This window comes from Plecotus auritus (assembly GCF_963455305.1).
Source record: "Plecotus auritus genome assembly, chromosome: 8".
Taxonomy (NCBI): domain Eukaryota; kingdom Metazoa; phylum Chordata; class Mammalia; order Chiroptera; family Vespertilionidae; genus Plecotus; species Plecotus auritus.
Window position 1 is genome coordinate 54,704,179 of NC_137782.1, and position 24,990 is coordinate 54,729,168.

Sequence of the window (24,990 nt, forward strand, 5' to 3'; positions counted from 1 at the left end):
CTAGTCATTCATTACTAATGGCAGTAAAAAAAAATCTTTTAATCTTTTTAGCAAGCACCATTTAACCAAGTAATTCCAATTCTGAGAGTCATGCAGTATAAGAAGGAAAGAGTAGAGCTTTGGGTCAGACAAATCTGGGCTTGAATTTTGGCTTCACCACTCAGTAAAGAGGACCTTCATTTCCTCATAATACTCTCCCCCATGATTAGTGGCATGTAAAAGAGAACCTTTATAAAGTGGTTTCAGAAAATGGTAGACTAAGGAAATGGGACCCCTCTTATGAGAATACTGGATAAAATAAAAGATTTAAATAAATTAGAAGGGTTTAAAAGAAATCAAAGGGAACTTAAGCCTGATTAGTGAGCTTGCAGGGGGCTGTATGGTGCAAACTAGATGCTCTAGCTAGACACTTTTTGGGGTATTGGGACATGGCCTTGCAGGCCATAGTGAACATCTGGGGTTTATTCAAGGAGCACGAGAAGCCTTTGGAGGGGTAACACCTAGTGGTCCCATTTATTTTCCCTTTCTGGAGAGATGAATGATTCTACACACAGCAGCAAATACAGTTACTGAATGTCCCAAGTAGAAAGGCCATTGTAATAAAATAAGGATTAAAAAGTTTTCAAAGATGTCCCATTTTCAATAGAATTTTCTTTTGGGGAGACAATGAGAGACTTGACTTCATGAAACAAAGCAATGCCCAAGAGTATTCAGTTTCCACACTGGTGTGGCTACCACCTAAGGATCTCTAATGCTAGGCACCGCCCCCAGCATACACACATACACAGAAAAGGACTGGACAGGGAGAGGCTGCTTTACAAACTGGTTTTAGTTTAGAATTGACATCATTACCATTAATATTTCCTAATTCCTAATAAAGTGAAATTTTAGTAGTAGATTTTATAATCAATATAAATAACTTAATAATTTATAGTAAAATATAATGAAATAAATTTTTATTGTTTTGGGTTTTTTGTCAGACCTACCAAATTCATGTTGGCTTTGGGGAATTTTACTTTCTGACCAAAACTATTATAATAGGACAGATCTTCAGCAAATAGTCATTGTTTTGGGAAATAAAAAATTTTAAATAGGTTAGCAAAAGGGGAAGCAGATCTTGAAGTATATAAAACAAGCATTTTAGGCAAAAATGCAGATGACATAGTTTGTACAATCTGAAGGATAGTCATCTGTTTCCTAGAAGGGCTCATGTCTACAGTTAAAATAGGCATAGGTTGCAACTAGCCCACATCTCTTGAAAATGGAACTCCTATTTGACCAGTGATCCCACTTCTAGGAATATATCCTAAGAAGCTCAATACACTCATCAGAAAGAATACATACACCCCTATGTTTATAGCAACGCAATTTACAATAACAGATTTGGAAACAGCCTAAGTGCCCATCATCAGATAAGTGGATAAAAAGCTATGGTACCTCTACACAATGGAATACTATGTGGCAATAAAAAAGAAAACTCTTACCATTTGCAACAGCATGGATGGACCTGGAGAGTACTATGCTGAGTGAAATAAGCCAGTCAGAGAAAGATAAGTACCACATGATCTCACTCATACATGGAATCTAATGAACCAAATAAGTTGATGATCAAAAATAGACCCAGAGAAAAAAACATGAATAGACTATTGAACCTCAGAGGGAAGGCAGAGAAGGGTGGGTGGGTGGGAAGAGATCAATGAGCTTGTATGCATAACCCCTGGATACAGACAATGCTGTGGGGGTAGGGTTGGGAGGAATGGGAGCAGGCTGGAAGAGGTTAATGGGCGGGGGGAACCTATGTGATACTTTCAACAATAAAGATTTTTTAAAAAATAGCCCACATCTCCTCCTGACCCCTGCTTTGGAATGCTTTAATTAGAAAGATACTAATGTAGATTAAAGTCTTAGCTGTACTTGATTCCTCCCTTGACCTGAGGAAAACAAGGACCATTGAGAATCTGCTGCGTGACTAGACATTGTCAAAGGTTTTCTCCAAGTACTGTACACCACTGAGCTTAAAGAGAGCACCCAGGAAGTGGACTGTATGTAAGAGAAGGCAGCCTATCACACATTGATGACGTGACCTATATGTCCCTACCCTCCGGATGGGAGCACCGAAAGTGTCCAGAGCATCACTTCCATGCAGGAGTGCACCATTTCAGTGCAGAAGGCTGAGAGAACCTTCCAGATGTAAAAATAAGGAACCGCTGGCAGTCCCTTTAGACTTGCCACAGTTATTTGTGTACTAGAGGCCCAGTGCACGAATTCGTGCATGGGTGGGGTCCGGCTGGCCTGGCCCCAATTGGTGCGGATCGGGGCTGGGCCTGTTGGGAGGAGGAGATGGCGAGAGGTTGGCTGGCTGGGGGGAGGGGCCGTGGGCAATTGGCTGGTGGGCCCCACCCCCGATTGGGGTTGGAGGGCTGATTGGGTGTGGGGCCTGCGATGGGGAGGGGCTGTGGGTGGTGGACTGGCCAGCCCCACCCCTGAATGGGGGGGAGGTGCCCATCGGGGGCCAGCGGCCTGGGGGAGGGGCCATGGGTGGTTGGCTGACTGGCCCTGCCCCTGATCGGGGTGGGGGGGCTGATCTGGGGTGGGACTGGGCAGGGGTAAGGGCTTCAGGAGGTTGGCAGGCCAGCTCCGCCCCCTATTGGGGTGGGGGGGGCGATCAGGGGTGGGGCTGGCTGGGGAAAGGAGGGGGGGCATTTGGCCAGCCGGCCCTGCCCTTGATTGGGGTGGGAGAGTCCGATCAGGGGCGGGCCAGCCAGGGGAGGGCTCGAGGGAGGTTGGCTGGCCGGCCCCACCCCCTGCTCGGGCTGGTTCACTAGCCACAGTGAGCCTAATAGCAACTGGTCGTTACAGTTGTTACGGTGTTACAGTCGCTGGCTTTTTATATATATAGATGGGACACAGTAACCACTGAAGCAGGACAGAATCCAAGCAAACCAAAGGCAAATCCTTGCATAGCACAAAGTCCAATAATATAAAATGATGGATCAAAGGATTATTTTTGCTTAATGAAGCATTTTGGGTTTTGAGTCTCATTGGACTCACTTTTCAATAGGACATTATGCTCTGGGCTAGAATTTGGAAATTATACTACAGCCATATAATGTCAGACTAATTTAATTGAAGAACTCTGGATATAAACCCTGCTGTGCTTCTAATATAAAATTTAGAAATGGGTGAGGAGGGAGGGTAGAAAATGGGAAGGATTTTTTCCCTCTGAAATTAGCTTAGTGTATTAATTCAGAAAGTGGTCGGTTCCATCTGATTGTAGGCCTCCATAATCTGAACCATCTGCCTCTGCATCCAAGGTAGCTCGCCTCTAATCCAGCTTACAGCCACAAACCACTCTTCTCCATCAGGACGCCCTTGAGGAGATGAGGCCCTGCAAAGTCCTTTGCTCTTAAAGGCGTGGCTGTCATTGAAGATATTTGGAGAGTTCGTCTTTTTTCTCTTCAGATTTAGTCTGAGTTTTTGGTTTTCTTTTTCTGAAGCAGAAACAATGGCTTTCTTTATGAAAACTATGATAAGTAACCAGGTAAAGAATTTAGGATTTGGTGGCAGGTCTGAAGAAAATAAAGAAGAAGCAGGGACCTCGGATGCTGCCACAGCTCAAGGGATGACCAGAGAGGAATATGAGGAATATCAGAAGCAAATGATCGAGGATAAGTGAGTACCTGCAACTTCATTTCCCTTTAAAAACAAAACGGAGTTCCTGCAGGCCTTACCTTCACCAGCTCCCCAGTATCTTTCTCTTTGCCCTGTAGATGCCTTTCCTTGTGCTGTCTGCCTCCAACCTTGTGAAAAGTGTTCGGCTAAAGTGAACAGTTTTGTAGCATCCTACCTGTATGAATAGAAAGGAAGAAGGAAAAGTGAATCTATATGACGTTATTAAGCAGCTTAACACTTTCTGATCCAGGCGCGTTTTAATCAACCTCAATTTAAATATCCTCATGAAAAAATGTGAACCTATCTTTATCGGTTTTCTGAAATTCACCGTCCTAGCACGTAGAAAGCTTTCAAATTGTAAGACTTCAGACTTGGCACCTGGAAGAGGGCCTTAAAGAACATGTAGTACAGCCATCTTGATCTCACATGTGCAAATAAAAGACTAGAAAGCACAACGTGACTTGCTTCTCTGACTATGGATAAATTTGTGGGCTGTATATTATGAAAATTTTAAAGACAAAAAAAAAACAGTATAATGAATACCCATATATACCTATTATATATATAGTTTTTAAATCCTCACCCAAGGATACTTTCATTGGTATTTTTAGAGAGGGGAAGTGAGAGAGAGTGGAAAACATTGATGTGAGAGAGAAGCGTCAATCTGTTGTCTCCTGTAGGCAAACCGATTGGCATGTGCCCTGACAAGAATCGAACCTGTGACCTTTCGGTATATGGGACGATGTTCCTACCAACTGAGCCACACTGGCCAGAGCATATGATATTGTGACATATTTGCTTATAGATAGATTAATTGAATGGATGGATAGATAGAACAACTTTTAAAGAAAATTACAGGACTCATCATACTTCACCCCTATTTCAGCCATATACCTCCAAAAATTAAGGACATTCTGATGGTTATATAAAATGTAATAAAAATAAAATATCCATAGTATTTTAGTTGGGTATTATGAAATGTGAATATCACCAACAATTTTTCACTATTAAAGACTGATCTTTAAATAAGTGCAATTTATATGTAATTTTTTTAAGTTCAAGGTTGAATCAATTTAAGAGTCTTTTAGTAATCAAGTAAGAATTGAAACATTGATCTTGAGGTTAAATGTTCAGTATATGTTACAAAAGGAAAATATTTTTGCCACTATGGCTGTTTTGCTAACGATCAGTTACATAAGAGTTGCCTAAGTCCTATTGCTAAGATGATTATAAGTGAAAAGGTTAATGACCTGGAGGAAACTAAGTACAAAGGCCTACATTGAATGGAAACCTTGTCTATTGTATTATTCTGAAAGAAATCATGGCTTAGAAACTATCTAGACTGCTATTATGTTTAGCTCTGCAGTAAATGAAAGTCAGCTTTAAAAAGTAAATACAACCACAAAAGTGATGTTGATGCTAAGATAATACTTAGGCAAATAAATAAATAAATAAATAAATAAATAAATAAAGCAGCATTCCTTGAATATTGTTTAGTTTTGCCTATGGCATGTAAAACAAAAACAAGTATAATAAAGAAATAGAACAATAGCACCAAATTCTCAGCTCAAGTGGGCTTATAAAAGGAAAATTGTCAGGTATTTATTGATTGATTGATTTCAGAGAGGAAGGGAGAGGGAGAGAGAGAGAGAGAAATCAATGATGAGAAAGAATCACTGATTGGCTGCCTGCCTCCTTCACATCCCCCACTGGGAATGAGCCCGCAACCTGGGCATGTGCCCTGACCGAGAATTGAAACAGATCAAAATATAAAAGCTAATTGTCTGAACTCCTGGTTCATAGGTCAGTGCTCAACCACCAAGCCACACCGGTTGGGCAAAATGGTCAGGTATTTAGACTATACACCTGATCTTGTAAAATATTTAATATGTCTCAGTAATAAATCTGCTCACAGATATGACATCTGTTTAACTAATGTCCTGGTTTTCCTTAATTTTATATCTGGACAGATGAAAGACCAAAACACCCAAATGATATTCTTATTTATTGGATTGGGTTATCTGCCAACTACTCGTGTGTGTGTGTGTGTGTGTGTGTGTGTGTGTGTGTATTATAAATGTATGTAGTCATCTAATGTAAGAAATATTAACGAGACAATGGGGCCAGCCTGCTTCTCCATGGCAAGAGGCATGACTTCTAGTCCATTGCTTGAGTTTTCAAGAGCTTCATCACCAAAAATACAACATAAAGAAGTGAGCATCAAAATGGTTCATCACAAGTTTCATGTAGAGAGAGCTATAGACATCATAGTACATGCAATCATTAAAATGAATACTAGTAAGTAGAAACCTTCTAAACCTGTCCTCATCATTTTAGAAAAGTTGTGGGGTTGACTCCACTAATTGTAAACTGAAACCTACTTAACAATGCACTCTACTGCACATTCGTTTTTATTTTACTTCTATCTTCAGATTTTTTTTCCACTACTGATAAGATTAATACTGAAAGAGGTCTACACCTAAACAGAAAACAATTGGAAAAGTCTAAATAAAACAGCAATCTGCTTATCCCTCCCTGTCTCTAATTACATTAAAATGTCCCTTTATTTTAACTATGGTATAACAATTGCTACAGTAACGTTTGTCACTTGAACTTTGATATGCATCACAGATCAAAATATAAAAGCTAAAATTATAAAGCACTTAGAAAAAAGCATAGAATATCTTTGCAACTTGGAAGTAGGCTAAGATTTTTTAAACAATACTCTGAAAGCAATTACCATACAAATTTTAAGTGATAAATTAGATGTCAAAATAAAAAACTTCTGTGCATCAAAAGACACCATTAAGAAAATAAATAGGCAAGCCGCAAATATAGAAAATATTTGCAAAACATGTCTGATGAAGTACTGGGATCTAGAATATAAAAATAATTTCTAGCCTGGCCAGCATGGCTCAGTGGTTGAGCATCAATCTATGAACCAGGAGGTCACAGTTCGAGTTCTGGTCAAGGCACATGCCTGGGTTGTGGGCTCAGTCCCCAATGTAGGGCATGCAGGAGGCAGCCCATCAATGATTCTTTCTCATCATTGATATTTCTATCTCTCCATCTCCCTTCCTCTATGAAATCAATAAAAATATACTTTTTAAAATATACTTTTTAAAAAGAGAACGAATACTTCACAAAGATATATAAATGGCCAATGAGTACATGAAAAAAAAAAAGCCCAATATCACTAGTTGTCATGGAAATGAAAATTAAAATTAAAAATTAAAGGTACCATTACACACATACCAAAATGGCTAAAATTAAAAAGACACAGTACCAAAAGTTGGCCTAAATGTGATAGAATTCTTCTGGTTGGTGAGATGTATGAGAGTATGACCACTGAGGTAAAGGTCTGACAGTTTCTAATAAAACTACACTTAGTCAACCAAATTACCCTGCCACTTAGTAATTCCATGCCTAGATATTACCTAGGAGAAATGAATATACATGCTCACAAAAAGATTTGTAAAAAATGTCCATAGCAGCTTCATTCACAGTAGCCCCAAACCGGAAATAGCCCAGGTGTCCATCAGCAGCAGGATGAATAAACAAACGATATATATTCATATGGTAGAATACACCTAGTAATAAAAAGGAACAAACTGATAAATGAAAAACTTGGGTAAATCTCAAAAGTTTCCTATGGTGAACGAAAGAAGCCTTACACAAAAGAATGCATAGTGTATGGTCACATTTATGTGAGGTTCTAGAGCAGGCAAAACCAATCTATGATGGCAAGGACACAGTGGGAGTAGGTGTTGCTTGGGAATGGGGATGAGGGAATGTGCTCAGGTGACAGTATGTTTTTTATATCTTAATAGGAGTTTGTGTTATACACAGAAACAGAATCAATAGAACAACGATAGGTAGATAGATGGATGATAGATGGTAAATAGATAATAAAACTACAAACAAAGACAACTATAATTAATGGTCGTGCATGTTGCAGTGGGGAAAGAGTACTGATTTCTACAATTTTGAAATGCATCAAAAAACAAGGTAGATAAATGAATGGTTAGAGGGGGATAGATATATGATAAAACATGTCTTAGTAAGATGCTCATTGTGGAATCTAGATGGTGAGTACATGGGTTTCACTGTAAAATTCCATCAACTTTTCTGTATGTTTGAAATTTTTCATGATAAAATATTGGGAGGAACAAAAAAACCTGCTTCTGCCCATGCCACAGGATAAGTCGCTTGGATAAGTCACTTACTCTGTTTCCCACTCCAAAACTAGAAGATTGAGCCCAGTATTCCCTCCTGCCTATTCCAGGCCAGACATTTTGTGGCGGGCAGTCGGTTCAGGGGGTGCCTACTGAGCAGTTTACTAGTAATCTGAGTGCTTCAGACCCAGTCCTTCCAGCAGTCAGCCTTCCACGTCATGGTTAAGATGATTTCAAAACTTGCAGTTGAGAATAGAAATCAGTTTAGCCACCTGAAAATGAAACAGTTTATTTCAATGCAAATAGTGCTTCATGCAAAGATGCTTCCCCAAACCCAAGAGAAATCCCATCAGGCCCCGCCTGGACCTAAACCAAGACGCAGAGAGCTGTTGGGAAGCCACTAGCAGTCTTTTCCATCCCTAGCCATTGCTTCTATCTCACAAGGCAGCTTTGCTCTTCCTTCTCAGCAGGGAGCTCTCTCCTCAATCTGTTACCCAGACCAGGTGACCCATGGAAAACAGCCCATGGCCTCCGTGTTCACCTGTCACAGCTCCAGCCACCAGCTCCAGCCACTTCCTCAGTCCCACCCAAATTCCCAGAGGAGAGGTTTCATTTACCCAGTTTAGTCCAATCCAATCCAGCTAGAGGGCAGGGCCGTGTGTGTAAATTTAGCCCCAGTTAATACACTTCTGTGGGCAGGGAGGGGAGGTGGTATTGTGAACTTTGCAGATATTCCCAAAGGTGTCTGCCTCTGTTGGGATCATAAGCAAGGGAGTTTATTTCAAACCAGCACAATCACAAGTCCAGTTAGGTGGTCCCCAGAGCAGTACGCAATCAGTCTCACTTTGAAGGGCTGCCTCCTTTCAAACAGGGAAGGGAACACCCCTGGAGGGTGGGGGGTGACCAGGAAGGGAAATGGCTTTATATTACATCCCTAATACTATGTGCCTCCAAAGCACCCCCAGTTCTGGATGTTTTAGCTGGCTGGAAAGTCACTCAGGAGCTTGTTACAAATGCAGCTCCCACACCACATTCCCACGTCTGAGGGCAGTGGGACTGGAAGGTGTAGCCCCTTGTCTGGCTCCTCTGAGCAGGCCTCTGAACTCCTAAGCTCTACACCCTCTGATCCTTTCTTCTTTTCCTTTTAGGATGGAAAGAGATGCTTCATTTACACAAAAAAAGGCAGAGAGGGCGTGCCTCAGAGTTCATCTCAGAGAAAAGTACAGACTTCCAAAGGTGAGGCACTCTTAACACAATAAACATCCAACCATTTCTTTCTTTCTTTTTTTTTTTTTTTTTGCATAAAAAGACATTTTTATTTTGTGTTTTTATTTATTTATTTATTTATTTTTTGCAATCTATAATGCTAATTTTATTATTTTTTTATTTTTTTCTTTATTGATTAAAGTATTACATATGTGTCCTTACCCCCCATTGCCCCTCCACCCCCTCCATTCATGCCCTCACCCCCCTGGTGTCTGTGTCCATTGGTTAGGCTTATATGCATGCATACAAGTCCTTTGGTTGATCTCTCCCCCTTACCTCCACCCTCCCCTACCTTCCCTCCAACCATTTCTTACATAATTAAAAATGGAGAATGTTTGATGATCAGCAAAGGATTATGGTCATGAAAATATGTATACAGTAGTCCTCCCTTATCTACAGGGGAGATGTTCCAAGACCCCCAGCAGGTACCTGAAACCATGGATAGTGCAAACTCTGTACTGTATGTACTAAGTTTTTCTTATACACACATGCCCATGATAAAGTTTAATTTATAAATTAGGCATAGTAAAAGATTAACAATAACTAATAATAAAATAGAACAATTATAACAATATTAATAAAGGTCATGTGAATGTGGCATTTTTAAGTAAAATAAGGGTGACTTGAACACAAAGCACTGTGATACCACGGCAGTCCACCTGATAACCGAGCCTGCTACTGAGTGACTAAGGACAGGGAGTATAAACAGTGTGGAGACACTGGACAAAGGGACAATTCACGTACAAGGTGGGACTGGGCAGGATAGTGTGAGAATTCATAACACTACTCAGAAGAACATACAATTTAAAATGTCTGAATTGTTTATTTCTGGAATTTTCCATTTAATATTTTGGGCTGTGGTTGACTGTGGTTAACTGAAACCACAGAAAGTGAAACCATGGATAAGGGGGGAACTACTATATATATACATTATATATATCTATACATACATATATATGAATACATAAATACAAATTATATAGATGTGTGAACATCCTATATAATAAAGAGCTAATATGCTAATTAGACCAAACAGCAGAACGTCCATCCAGACAACCTTCCAGATGAAACCGGGGCTGTGAGGGCCAAGCCCCTTGCACGAATTTCGTGCATCGGGCCTCTAATATATATATATGTATATATATATCTCCTATATAATAAAGAGGGAATATGCTAATTTATCCGTTAAGGTGTCCGAGTCATAACCAGTCAAAGGTGCGCGCACATGGGAGCTGGGGGGCGGGGATGGGGGCGGGGACTTGTGCCACCAGGACGTGAGGCTGCTACCGGGGGCGGCCCCCCAGCAGAAGTGTGTGCAGGCCCGTGGTGCCGCCCAGCCTGAGGGGAGCGTCAGGATGGGGGTGGGGCCTCAGTGGAGAGCTCTCAACACTCCTGTGCTGGGGTCTGAGCACGCAGAGAGGAAGGGAGAGCACATAGGCAGTTAGGGGGATCAGGCCAGGAGGGGAGAGCAGATAGGAAGTTAGGGGATCAGACAAGGAGGGGAGAGCAGTTAGGACCATCTGGCCAACAGGGGAGCAGTTAGGGGCATCAGGCAGGCAGGCAGGTGAGCGCTTAGGAGCCAGTGGTTCTGGATTGTGAGAGGGACCCCAGATTGGAGAGGGTGCAGGCCAGGCTGAGGGACCCTCCCCACCCCCGTGCATGAATTTCATGCACCAGGCCACTAGTGTATATGTCTTAAGTGTAACCAAGGCATGGTATAGTGAAAAGAGCACTAAAGTAAAAGTTCATAAAGACTGGATCCCAGTCATTCTGCTTCTATAAACTTCCATTTCCACTCAACAAAATGAACACCTACAGATGACATTTTAATGTAAATTTACCTAAAGACTCTAGAACGGCTATATATAAATTCATAATGGGGCTAATGATCACAGCTGCCATTCACTGAGCTCTAAGTGCAGGCACTGTGCCAAGTGCTCTGCACGTGGCAATTCATTTCCTCCTCTCACAGTTCTGTGAGCAGGCTCAGTCCTGCAGTAGGGGAAACAGAGGCCCAGAGAAAGTGCCCTCCTCCCAAAGGCCACACAGCGGAAGGGCAAAGCCCGGGGTCTAACTTCATTAGTACTCTGCCTCTATGTCAAAGGAATGATCGGTTGCTTCTTTTGGGGAATGATGTGGAGGGCTGGTCATCACCTGGCTCCATCCTACCTGTCTTGGCTGAGAGGACCAAGCTATTCACAGCGCATCTACTGCACATCTGTTTTTATTTCACTGGTGGAGTGGAGGGAAGAGGATGTGCTGGCATGTGCGGCAGGGCTCAGACGCACTCTTCCAGGCCTGCATGGGTGACAGAGGGCCCAGCACTGAGCTCCTCTGGCTCAGACATTCCCCCTCCTGGGGATCGCCCAGCTCCTCTCAATGACTCTAGGTCCATGTTCAACTTCACATTCTGGAGGTGCACGCTCCCTACGAGAACATCTTCCACCTGGAGAAACCAGAGAGGAAGATCCTCCAAAGTACATGGTCCTCCCCGCCGCAACTCCCCACCCCCAGGATGAGAGCCACTAAACCAATTCCCCCAATGGGTCTCCTGCAGATCCCCGAAAGTTGACTTCTGAAGCGACAAGCAAGGAAACAAAGGGAGACAGGCCACACTGTCCATGCAAGATCACTGCTGAAGTCACCAAAGGGTTAAATAGACCCACCCTGTGGGAGAGATTGATCCCTAGGACCCAGAATGGGAAAACTCCCAATGGCATTGAACTCATTTGCCTTTGAGACCAACGAAGTTTGAAAAGAATGCCTTGCTTTTTGTGCCCTGTATTCCGGTTTAGCACGTACTTTTCCCCATCGTGCTTGCATTGTGGAAGAGTGGAGCGCTTCTAAACACTGTGCCTTCCACTCCCAGTGTCTGGTGGGTTTCCTGGTGCTCCCTGGGGTGTCTCTGCTGTTTGGTATTGTGGTTTCCCACCCCCCAACCCCTGCCCCACCAGGCAGGATGCCTGACTCAGATTTACGCTGCTGAACTGAAGTTCCTGCCTCCTGCCTTGGGTACATTTGATTAAGCACCACAAATCTTGTTTGGAACGAAGCAGAAATTAAACACACACACACACACACACACACACACACACACACACACACACGCAGCCAACATGCCATGTCTCTTCCACAAAGGTGGGGCTTTTTAAGGATTTATTTTTGGCAGCTGCTCTGCTGTCCTTCTATGGAATATAATGAGAAATGGGTTTCAATTCTGGCTCTGTCACTCTGACACAGTGCAACCTCAGGGGGCTTCTAAAACTATCTGAGCCTCAGCTTCCCCACCTATAACATGGGTCATTGATACCTGCTTTATAAGGTTTTTGTCTGTGATAAAATAGGGATGGGCAAAAGTAGGTTTATAGTTGTTTGTATATAAAATAATACAATAATTATGCCCTGACCGGTTTGGCTCAGTGGATAGAGCATCGGCCTGGGGACTGAAGGGTCCCAGGTTTGATTCCGGTCAAGGGCATGTACCTTGGTTGCGGGCACATCCCCAGTAGGGAGTGTGCAGGAGGCAGCTGATCGATGTTTCTCTCTCATCGATGTTTCTAACTCTCTATCCCTCTCCCTTCCTCTCTGTAAAAAATCAATAAAATATATTTTAAAAAATAAATTAAATAATACAATAATTAATAGATAATAATACAAGAATAAACTCTGTTTCGCATACCCACAACTATAAACCTCCTTTTGCCCAGCCCTATATATGTAAAGAGCCTAGTACAGTGCCTGACTAATGGAAAGAGCTCAATATACGATAGCTCTTATTATTGCACAAAAGTCATTTCTTGGTCATAACAACTAGGGGACTTGGAGACCATGGGCAAGCGCACTGACATTATAAACAATACAGCAACTCGAGGTCTCTGAACTTCAAGAATCGGAGCTTTTGACTGTTTTCTTCCTTGGTGAGCCAGTGGTCTTGTTCATTTCCCGATCCTCAGGGTGAGCCCCTTCAGGCTTAGCAGCAGGGTTTTGATGCTCTTCAGAGAAAAATAATTCCCGCATCTCTGAGCCAAGCTAGCATCTGGGACAAGAGCCTCTCTAACAGGAACTATGGAAAGAGGAAAGAATTACAGCCGTGAAATCTGCGCTTTCATACCCTCCCTGGAGAGGGCCAGGCCCTGGGGAGTGACAGTGACTATAACTGCCTAGGGTACTGCTCCCTGTAGCCAGCTGGGTTGGGAATGGGAGGGACTATGACAAAGCTGATAAATGGTTAACAGTGGAGTCCAGAATCTTTCATTGCATGATGCGGTGCTCATATAGCCCCTTTTCTGTACTGTTTCAAATTCATCATGCTTATGAGACCTCACCTGATATTTTTATTAACCCTGAAAGAGGCCTTTGAGTTCATGTAAGAAACTAACACCACTTTTAGCACAAGGAAGGTGCAGCCTCTGGGTGGGGGTGGGAGTGGGGGAGGTTAAATAGCTTTTAAAACCCCACAGCTATTGAGTGACAGCCAGGATTGGAACTTAGGCCTCTCACCCATGAAAAAGAGTGACTTAAGAAAGGATTTGAACACCGTCCCTTTCACCCCATGGTCTCTGCTCTTTCTCTTCTTAATATTACAGGCGTCCCAAAAGTTTAGTGCAGTTTTCAGTTCCACGTGGCTTAAAACTGCATGAAGACTTTGGGAACAGACAGCCTGCACTGGTCACTGTTTCAGTGAAGTGTCACAGAATGCCACCCCCAGCAGCCGGGCACATCCCTTTTCCTTCTTCTGTGTTGTCTGACGGCTTGACCACAGACCTGTGAGTTGACGACTAAATTCCACATACAATCCAAACAGAGAGATGAGACTTAATCCTTTGCTGCAGACTTTGCTGTCAGGTGGGGGCCTCCTAGGCCACCTTCGTTATGGCTGTGTTTTGTTAAAATGGGTTCTACACACAATGCTTCAAGAATTTGCCTATGGTGTAGAAAATAGTAATAATACAACTGCTGCTTTAGGGGGGGGGGGGGGGGGGGCGGGGATATGATCCATCATGTTCCACTTGGTCCCATTATCCCCAGATGTGGCGAACGCCCCAAACGCAGCACCTTGCGTTTGCCTCCAGCCCCCACTTGGGCACTTCCTCTGCCTCGTGGCTGACAACAGGTTACAGTTCCCCTCCCATCCGCCCCATTGAGGCTCTGGGTGCAGCAGGGCCTTCAATAGCCTCTAGGCTAGAAAGGGGCGCTGGGGGAGAGCCACATTTTCCAGTCTCCACTCCCCACCCCCCAACCCCCATCAGACATCACACCTCGGGCTGCGGCTTCCTGTCTGTGCTGAATGGCCACTTCTGTCCCAGCCAGAGCCTGGGTCCGCTAGGAGCCCACAGTAGCGGCAGCTGCGCCGGACAGGAATCCGGGCCCCTGGCGCCCCCTGGTGTCCCTAGTCGCAGCGGGCACAGGCAGCCCCAGGGAAATGCACCCTCGCTATGACTGTTTTCAGTTCTTCTGCAGGAACCGTGGGCTGTAGCAGGGACAGTGGTGCTGCTGGGGAACAGAAATAAATGTCTGAGGTTCACTTTTTTTTGAAGTCCATTCTTTTGATTGCACATTTTATTCTGAAGTAGCTGTGCTAGCAGCAAGCCTGGAAGAGCCTGGAGGGCCCTCTTAGGAGCAGTTGTCACAAAGCAAGAGGTGGCGGCACATGTGAGGGACCTGGGTGGGGACAGGTGGGAGGGGGGCATCTGAGCAGCAGGCTCCCATGCACGGCATGCCAGGATGGAGGTTTTAGCTGTCTCCACAGCAACCAGGGTAGCCAGAGGTCTTGAAAGACTGACAGTACTTGTGGAATTGGCATATGCAGCCTTGAGAGGAGATGACTTAGGAGAAAAGATGAGTGGGGATAGCCATTTCCAAGGGCCTGAATGCCATGCTTTGATCTCATGCTGTGTCAAGTCCCTGCATGTGGAGAGGCTCGTGCTGCCACTACTACGGAACTGGGTGTAATGTTAGGTCTTCCTTTGATTCTGCAGAAGAACCCTTGAGTGCCATCTGAAAACCATGGGGAGTTACAGGTTTTCATTTCCTAGATGCATCCCCGAGGGCCGCCCTGGAAGGCTAGGCAGTGCCCAGGGGGAACATGGTGATTTGGAAAACTCCATACCATGGCAATGTGTCCAGTGAATTGGAGGGAAAGGAATGAGGGGCTGACCAGCCAATGTTACCCTCCTAGCGCAGCAGAGGGTGGACAGAGGCCTGGGCCGGTGAGGAACTGGTAGGGTGGAGATGGGACAACAGATGCTCAAGTCACGACATACATCTCCTTCATGGGGGCACCTTGATTCCTGTACTTCATTGATTACTTATCTCCTTATTGCAATTAAAAATGGTCATCGTGGCGTATATACAATGGAATATTATTCGGCCATGAAAAAGAAGGAAATCCTGCCATTTGTGACAACGTGGATGGGCCTTGAGGGCATTATGCTAAGTGAAATAAGTCAGAGAAAGACAAATACTGTATGATCTCACTCATATGTGCAGTCTTAAAAAAACAAACTCAGAGGGAGAGAACAGATTGCCAGAAGCAAGGGTTGGGATGGGCAAAATGGGTGAAGGGGGTCAAGAGGACAAACTTTTATTTAGAAGGGAAATAGGCCCTGGGGCTGTAATGTACAGTATGATGACTATTTTTTTAAATGGTGATCAAAAGTCATCCGTAAGGCAAATGGTATTGTTATTAACAGTCAGCAATAACCTTTGGGCTAGGCGGGGACATCTGGGGAGCACGCTGGAAGCCCCTTCCTCTTTCTCTGTCTCTTCCTGAGCCACCATGGCACTTTGGCTCCTTCACCCCAGTGTTGGGTGTTATTTCTCTTTTTATTGAACTCATTTTTTATCTACAGAAAAGCACATGACATGGGTGTACACTCAATGCATAATCATAAAACTCCTGTAAATTGAGTTTCATCTGATCTTCCCCAAGTCCACAAATCTTACTATAACCAACCGGGCCTTGAGTCTCCTTATGCTCCTGGTATTTTTCATGCCCTTTCCCTCCACAACCTCTCTAACCTGTGTTTCTCCACTGAGGATGGTAGAGTTGAGAACTGAACACAATTGTCTAACAACAAGAAAAAAGGTGCAGGGCAGAAGGAACGGGTCACCCAGGCCTTCATGGGCTCCTAATAACAACCTTCCCCTCCCTCGAGGTTTGCAGAATTCTTAGCCCTGGGCCATCTTATAAAGTCCATGGTGAGCAAGCTGCCACACTAATAGTATCAACAGTCCTCCGGAAGCTGGACACACTCAACTTGTCCCCCTGCTAACGAGGGACAACTGGGGTGCCTCATTCACAATTCCTCAGGGTCACATCCATACATGGTTGTGTAGCCAGCAGGAGGCGATCCTGGGCCCCTTTACGCAGGCCCGGTAGAGAGCAGACCTGAGGGATATGTCTTCCCGGGAGCTGTCGGGTATAATGAGGATAACAATGTCGCGTTGGGGAATCAGCACTATGTTTTCTAAGTTATTTGGCGGGTGTTTTCTGTGGAAAAGAATGCTGTCACCGGGTTGCTGAGTAAGGAAAGGAAGCTTGGGCTGCGAGAAAGAGACAAACTATAAAAGGCCTCCTCTCTGAGGTTATTGTTTACTGTCAGTGACAGTCCCATGTGTCATACCCATGTCTTCTGATGACCACATTTAATTGCAGTAATGACGCAAGGAGTCAGATAAGTGCAGTGATCAAATGGCAGCATCTGCAGCACATCTAAGAAAACACATCGGTCATGATCGTGCTCATGTCCACGTCCGCTCTGCTGATTTCCTCCGGTGTTCCAATCACTAGTAATTAGAGGGCCTCAGATGCTATGGCAAGCCATGATGCTCACGTTGGACTTGGATCTCAGTCCATTAATCCTGTATGTTCAGGTTTTCCTCTCTATTGGCCTCTCCTTTATAAAGGAGTTGGGTCTCTCCCAATGAAAACACAAAGTAAACGTGCTTTCTAGGTGTCCTCCCTAAAGGACTGGTGGCCACCGTTCTCCTTCAGACACTCGGTCAAATGATTCCCTTATCTTTTTGTTTCTCTTTGTTTTGTTAGGCACTGGTCACTGCTTCCTCCCTGAAGCCCTCTCTCAGCTTCTGGACACCACCCTCTGGTTCTCATTCTCCTCAAACTATTTCTCCTCTGTCTTCTTCATGGCGAACCCTCCCCTTCTGCCCCAAATTTGGAGGGTGCTCCCTCCATCTGCTCTTTTCCCTCGCCAGTCAAACATTTTCCCCAGATGGCTACATTTTGCTGTTGCTTCCAGCCACCACTTATGTGTGTGTTGCTGTGCAGACTTCCAGCCCACACCTTCTCCCTAAATGTCACCTCTCTTTGGGGCTCCTCAAACCTCATCTCCAGAACAGAGTCTTTCATTATCCCTTAAACCGGGTTTCCTGTTGGCTTCACCCTGGCCAGCCCCTCATCCCCTGCACTTTTCTACCCCCCCTTCCCAAAACTGGAAGTCTTAAGTCTTCCCCTTCTCCAGCAAATAACCATGTCATGCTAATTCCACCTCCTAAACAATTCTCAACTCCATCCCAAGTTCAGGCCTCATCATTCCTCACCTCTTTTATTTCAATAGCTCTTTAGTAGCTTTTTGACTTTGAGTCTTGCTCCTCTTAAAACGTCAGAGTGAGGTTTCCAAAAGGCAAGTTTGATCCTGTTTCTCCCGTTTTAGAGAGAGAGAGAGAGAGAGAGAGAGAGAGAGAGAGAGAGAGAGACTGACTTACCACGACTTTTTAGAATGAAGTCAAACCCCTTGGCCCCATGATGTGGCTCCTGTCTTTCCAGCCTCGTGCCACTCCCGGCCTGGACTGTACTTTTTTCCCACTTTCTTCTCTATGCCCTATTCCTTGTGGCCCCCTTCCCTCCTGTAAGACTTTGATCTAGTGCCATTTCTTCCAGAACCTTCCATGACCTCTCTCTCCCCAGTCTCCTCCTTGCTCCTCTAATACCTGAGTACATGTCTCTTATGCCTTTTCCACCCTGAATATTCTTACTAACTACACTGTGCTGCTTAACAAAAAGGGGCTCAGTTTTTCATCTTTATCTCAATGCCTTGTATGGATCCTGGCATGTGAAAGTTACACACACACACACACACACACACACACACACACACCCCTTTGCAAAAGGTTTGCTATGATTGTTGTTATTGGGAAAAAGAGGTTGGGGGGGGGGGGAGAGAAACCATACCCAAAGAATAAAGTATCAAAAACAGCAGAAAGAATCTATCTGCCATGAGAGTTATATTAAAATAAATTTTCATGAAAAGAATAAGTCTGAATTTGCGATCATAATATTATAATACAAAATTATAATTCTGTATAAAATGCAAAGGCTCCTTGACATTATAATTAAGATGTCATATTTCTTCAACTAGGGGAAGTGGTACATTTTAAATAAAGCTACAAGATTATGTCTAAAAACAAAGGTGCCCCTTTTCCTAGCCAATTCAAAATGTGTATGTAAGTCAAGCCAAATTAATAAGAGAAAACAGTTCCACAATGAACCCTAATCCTATTAACGGAATTGTCAATCTAGGTTAGTCATTGAAAAATAATGTCATGCCCCCTGCTGAGCTCCATGATTTAGTTACACCTGGTGTTTGTCTGCTGTATTAAGGGCATCGTGCAGTTTGAATAAAGATGAAGATAGAAGACAGTCTATCAATAGAATTGTCTTTCAAAGTATCACACTGAAAGCTCCATTAGAATTGAATTTAAAATTTGCCTCTTAAAGAAAGGTATGGTTCTGTGAACCTTTCTTTGCCCTCCTCCTTTGAATTGGGGGCTGCTCAGCAGGACACCGGAACCTCCTGCTTCTGAGCAGTTGTTTGTGGGGGGAGCTGATGAAGAGGCCATCAGAGGCCCAGCCAAGGCCCTCTGTTCCTTCTCCTTCCATCCTACACCAGTTCAGTTTGCTCCTTCTACTCACACCCTTGAAAGAGCTGTGGACTGAACGTCCTAAGGGGACATGAGGAAGGGAAGAAAGAATCCTGGGACCCTGGTGCTGCCCAGTGGGAATGTAATACATGTTTCTTAGCCACACCAGCTTTCTCAGCTAACCCTCCCACCCACCCTTATAGATAAGAACACCAGCTGAGAGAGGGAAAGTGACTTCCCACGGTTACACAGTCTGTAAATGTCAGGGCAAGATGAGATCCCCTGGTCAGAACAAGGATGAATGTCTATAGGAGTCTGGCCCCCAAATCCTCATGCCTACTCCCCTCTGGCCTGGCCCAGATCCCCCTTACTTTCTCGCTTTTACTTTCTATGGAGGTGTTTGTTGACTGGCTGTATTCTTTGCTCTATATTCCCACTCACCTAAGCTCTGCAGAACAGGAACCAGGAGTTGCTGTCACCTGGGCTAGAGGCAGTGAGGGGTGGTTGATGAAGACAAGTGACTGTTGAAGTCCATGATCCTCACAAATATGTAAACATCAAATGTTAGATCAACTCACCAAAATTAAAGAAATCCATTAATCTAGCTGTCTGGTATCATGTAGACCAAAATAGATAAACCCAAGACAAATCAAAGCTACCTAGCATCCAACACACTGGTATTTGCTTACACACCAAGCTGGCTGACTAGACTCTAACAACGCTTCTAGTGAATGCTCAGCGTTTTGACTAAATAACCATCTATGACGGTTTGTCCTTATATCTCAAGTCTGCTACAAGATGAAGGCTAGTTGATCAAGAGCCAGGGCATAGGAAGTCTGGATCCAGGGTCGTACTTACCCTTCAACGAAAAGTCATCCATCAGTCATAGAGAAGACCAAAGGCAGGATATGGGGCTATTTAAGTAATGGGGCATTCAGTACTTGGTGATTAAGATTATAAATCTGCCCTAACCGGTTTGGCTCAGTGGATAGAGCATCGGCCTGCGGACTGAAGGGTCCCAGGTTCGATTCTGGTCAAGGGCATGTACCTTGGTTGCGGGCACATCCCCAGTGGGGAGTGTGCAGGAGGCAGCTGGTCAATGTTTCTCTCTCTTCGATGTTTCTAACTCTCTATCCCTCTTGCCTTCCTCTCTGTAAAAAAAATCAATAAAATATATTTTTAAAAAAAGATTATAAATCTGGTTAAAAACCAAGAGATTAAAACTGAGTCAGCATAAAAAGAATGAGCTCTTAACTGCATTAAACAATATCCCAAATTGATAAGATTTCTAGAAATGAGAAGACCTCTGAAACAGAACCTCTAAGAATACAGTGTAGCTTATCAGTCCCCTAATTGTATGCTAGTTCACTTCATTCACTCATTCCTTCCTTTATTTATTCATTCATTCATGCATGCCCTGGTTCTCAGCACCAAGCCTCCCTACCTGGAGCTGATTCCTATTGGCTGTAATGGCACTTATATTTGTGGGATGTAATGAGGCATTACTGCCTTTCCTATATGTGTGAGCAGTGTCAAAATATCCAACCTGAGATCTGTCAGTGGGCAGCAGAAAGTCTGGACAAGACATTCATTGTTTATATTGCAGACAAGGCAGGGCGGTTCATTAGACAGGAGAAGGCAAGGCTTCCCAGGGCCCTCTGTATAAATCCCACTTATAATCCTTAATTGCCTGCTCTGTCCCGGATCCTTCTCTTAAGGGCCTATACCCCTCCCTGATCTGTTTCGCTGTCCATGCCTGCCTTATCCCAGGAACCCTTTTAGCAGAGACCTTGATACCAAGTTGCCTTTCTTCCTCTAAAACATTAATAACCACAGACACTGTTTGTCCCAGTCTTAGACATTTACAAATCTGTTTCACAACATGTCTCATTCAATCTGCTCAATAATCCTCTGAGGGGGCCCTCACCAGAAATGTTTGTTGACTTGCCCAAAGTCATGCAGTAGGCAAATGACAGAACTGGGGCACAAACCAGGTCTCCTGACTCCAAACCCCATGATCTCCCCACTTTCCTAGTGTTGTAGTGTACCCCCATCTTACAAAGGACGCCTCAAGAAGTCGAATTATGGAGTCATTTATTAAAAGCCGGCGGCATACGAGGGAGCCATTCAACACTCCAAACCTCGCAGCCCCGAACAGCTTGCCACATCTGGCTTATATTGGCAGAATATCACAAAGGTATCGATTACATCTTTGGGTCTGGAATGAGGAACCTGGTTCAGTTACAGAAGCGAAATTGAGCAAGTTAGTTATCTAAAGTATCTACGACTCACTGAATCAACAGAAACACATTATCTGGGACCACCGGGGCAATTTAGAATACTTGTGCTGTCCAGATTCTGGGACCACTGAGTCAACCGGAATGCATTATCTGTAGCTACTAAGGCAATTTAGGGTCTGTTCTGATTCCGGGACCACTGGGTCAACCAAAACTCATTATCTGTAGCCACTGAGACAATTTAGGATAATTGAGCTGTCCTGGTTCCCAGAAGAATGTGCTTCGATGACCAGTGAGATCACAATCAATGGGATATTCAAACCATCATCAATGGAGTATTGGGATAGCATACATAAGTTCAGAAAATCAAAATAACTTTCTATTGTTTTAGCAAACAAATAAGTACAGAACCCAAACAGCAGTTTCTACCTGAGATGATTGCTACCATACTTCATTAGGCCATCTCTGCAGGAAAGCAGTGTGCATCTGCTTCAGCTTTTTACAAATGGGACTCTGGCCCTTGGCCTGTTAGGTCTGAGCTGGCTCACTTGGTGAAGACCCAGGGCTAATGAGGCCAGGAGTCCAGGCTTGGCTTCAGAGTATATCATTTTGTCCTCTAGCCACTCACTGGCCCTGTCCTACCCTTAGTCATAAGATGTCCACAATCCAGGAAATTGATTCCAGTACTAGAAATATCACCAGAAGCAACTGTGCTGCTAATAGACTGTCAGTAGCATTGTCCTTCTAGAAGGATGGTGGTTATAGAACTCTGACCACACCCAACACTGCCTTTATTTACTTATTTTTATTTGGAGAGAGAGAGAGAGAGAGAGAGAGAGAGGAGAGAAACATCTGTGTGAGAGAGAAACATCAATCAGTTAGTTGCCTCCAGCATTCCCCTGATTGGGGATTGAGCCTACAACCTATGTATGTGCCCTGACTGGTGTCAAACCACCACCTTTTGATGCACAGGATGACGCTCCAACCAACTGAGCCACACCAACCATAGCACCCAATATTGCCTTTAGACTGGACAACTTGGGCCACCTGCCTTGGCTCCATGCTGTAGAGGGCTCCCCACTGTCTTTTCTCAGGCTACACCCCTTCACATGGGGTGAGAATTCTGCAAGGCCAAAGGGATGGGCCTATCCAGAGCCCATACCCCTCTTTTAGACCATACTTTATTTGCCCAGGACCAAATTCCCTGCCTAAATGCATTCTGGGGCCTGCCCAGGCCTCGGCACCTGGTCTGTCATCCTGAGAGTACCCTGAGCTACTGGCCTGAGTATTGCTAGGGCTGAAGAGTAGGGCAGGTATCTGGGAAGCATACACACAGGGAGAGATGGAGCCACAACCTGGAAAAAGGAAGGCCAGGTTGTGAGCTGGGACCTCCATCAGTGCTCATCCTCTGTGTCCCATAAACACGAGGATGGGTCTGACAGGGTAGGGAAGCTGGGCGTCTAGGCGGCTTTCTCCCGGAATTGAGGGCCTGGTGACAAATGGAAAATGAATAGGCCCAGGTTGCTATGAAAGCTGAGCCTATTGAGCAAAAATGGGCCATTCTTAGGCCAGAGGTAAGGTGCCAAGAGAGCAAGGCCTTCTCATGGGACTGACCATGAGTGCAGGAGTCACAGTGGCCCAGTACAAACCCCCACCCCCTCTGAGGGCCTGGTGACATCCGCAGAGATCTTATTACCAACTAGAGGGATGGGGTGTCAGAATTCCCAAGAATGTCTTTTCAAATCATTACATGTTATTTTGGGGTGCATAAGAGAAGACAGATGTCCCTCATTGACATGAGCTGACACTCTACAGGCTGCAATTCCATGTCTCCTCTCCTCCCAGCAAAACTGCCCAGAGGGTGATCAGCAGGAAGGCAACTGCTAGGGTAGGTAAATAAAAAATAAATTGACAGAGAGGATTGGCTGAGAGTCCCTGGGGATTAACTAACTAATTAATCCCCACAACAGTTTGACTAGGAACTAATTAATCCATTAAGCACTTTGAGGGGCCAAGACTTGGCTAAGTGCAGGAGAGGCTTCTCTGACCTCGGAGGTGACACTGGGAGTGGGCCTTCTCAGAGGCCTTCAGGAGGACCTGTGTGAGGACCATGCCTCTGGGGCACTGTCATCAGAAGGTTGCCTGTCCAGCTGTTTCTAGAGTCAGGCTCGCTATTAGTCTGCCCAGAAAAACAAATACAGGAAGCAGCTCTGTGGAAAGGCTGTGGCCTCCAGCTTCTCAAAGGATCTGCTGAAGAAATATGGAGCCTTGGACAGTTAGAATGGGAAGGGCCCTTGGAGACCCACTTTGGAGATGGAGACTCAAGTTTACACATGGCCCTGGCTCACCATTTGGACCTGGAGACAACCAATATTTGTTTATGGTTATCACTACTAAATGCCCAGGCAATGGGGGTGGGATGCTCTCTGTAGATGCTGATTGAACTCCACCTTGGACTCAGCAGGTGTCAAAATCTTTCTAAAACCAAATCTATGTGGCCTGATTAAGACTAAGATGATCGTTTTATATTTATGTGATTTGTCATGTGCTTTGGTGACAAACTAAAGACTGCACAACATATCAAGGTGGGCCCTCAATTCTACTTAGATATTTCCTATCATTTGCTTTTCTGACATTCTCTTAAATTTTATCTGCCCCTGAGGCCCAGTTTAGCACCTGTTACAACCTGATCTCAGAAAATTATCTCATAGCATCCATCTGGGGATGTCAACAGCCCTTACCTTTCCCAGAGAAACTTTTTCTCTAGATTCTTCTTTCTCATTACAAAACAAAGATATCAGGTGGCATGCTCTTAGAAATCTGGGACAGCCATGCCTAGAACCACAAGATGAAACTGTAAGGCAAACTGAGTTAGGAATGCTGAGTGGGAGCCAGACGTGCTTCCAGGTGCCAAGGATGGAAGGCTGAAGTTGACAAGATTCTGCACCCATGAGGGGCCCTGTCTAGTAGAAGGGGCAATAGTTAAGTAGAAGTTGCTACTCAAGAGTGATGACTAAAATGGGGGAGCACTGTCAGGCCACTGTGAACCCAAACCCCACCCTCCAGAATCATATCAGCCAGGGCCACTGAGTCTCAGCCTGGGGCTGCTAGCTGCTGAAGCCCAAAGCCTGGTTGGTGCCTGATTCTCAAGCTTTGCATCATCAGCACAACAGAGAGGACTACTTAAAACACAGATTGCTGAGCCCCACTGGGAGTATCTGATTCACTAGGTCTGGGGTGGAGCCCGAAAATTTGTCTTTCTAACATGTTGTTACATGATGGTGAGGCTGCTGGGTCCAGGGAACCACTGTGCTAGAGGTTCTGATCCACCCAACTGCACTGAAAGAGGGGTGTCTCAACCAGGACCCCCAGCCTCCATGACAGCTACCAGGCCCAGACTCTGCTGAGAGACAACCAGGCATGCCATTCCCTTCATTCCTCAACAGACATTTGTTTTCCTGCTACTTTTAATGTTTATTTGTTTGTTTGCTTGTTTTAGATTGGTCTATCTCTGCATTTGTTTTTCCACATAGAGTGAAATGGATGAGAACCAAATCCAGATGGCTGGAGATGATGTGGATTTGCCCGAAGATCTCCGAAAAATGGTAGATGAAGATCACGAGGAGGAAGAAGATAAGGATTCTATTCTGGGGCAATTACAGAATCTTCAGAATATGGACTTGGACACCATAAAAGAAAAAGCCCAGGCCACGATCACAGAAATCAAGCAGACAGCAGAGCAGAAGTGTTCTATGATGTGA

The 24,990-nt window shown here is 44.5% G+C and overlaps 1 protein-coding gene across 1 annotated transcript; it reads left to right on the forward strand.

The window, feature by feature from the left end:
- Nucleotides 1-3,505: 3,505 nt before the first annotated feature.
- On the forward strand, nucleotides 3,506-24,990 carry CPLX4 (complexin 4; the record flags this gene model as incomplete). The annotated part of the gene is made up of 3 exons (XM_080684233.1): nucleotides 3,506-3,672; nucleotides 8,996-9,083; nucleotides 24,763-24,990. The coding sequence occupies 3 exons, from the start codon at nucleotides 3,506-3,508 to the stop codon at nucleotides 24,988-24,990; spliced, it is 483 nt and encodes a 160-aa protein (XP_080540359.1).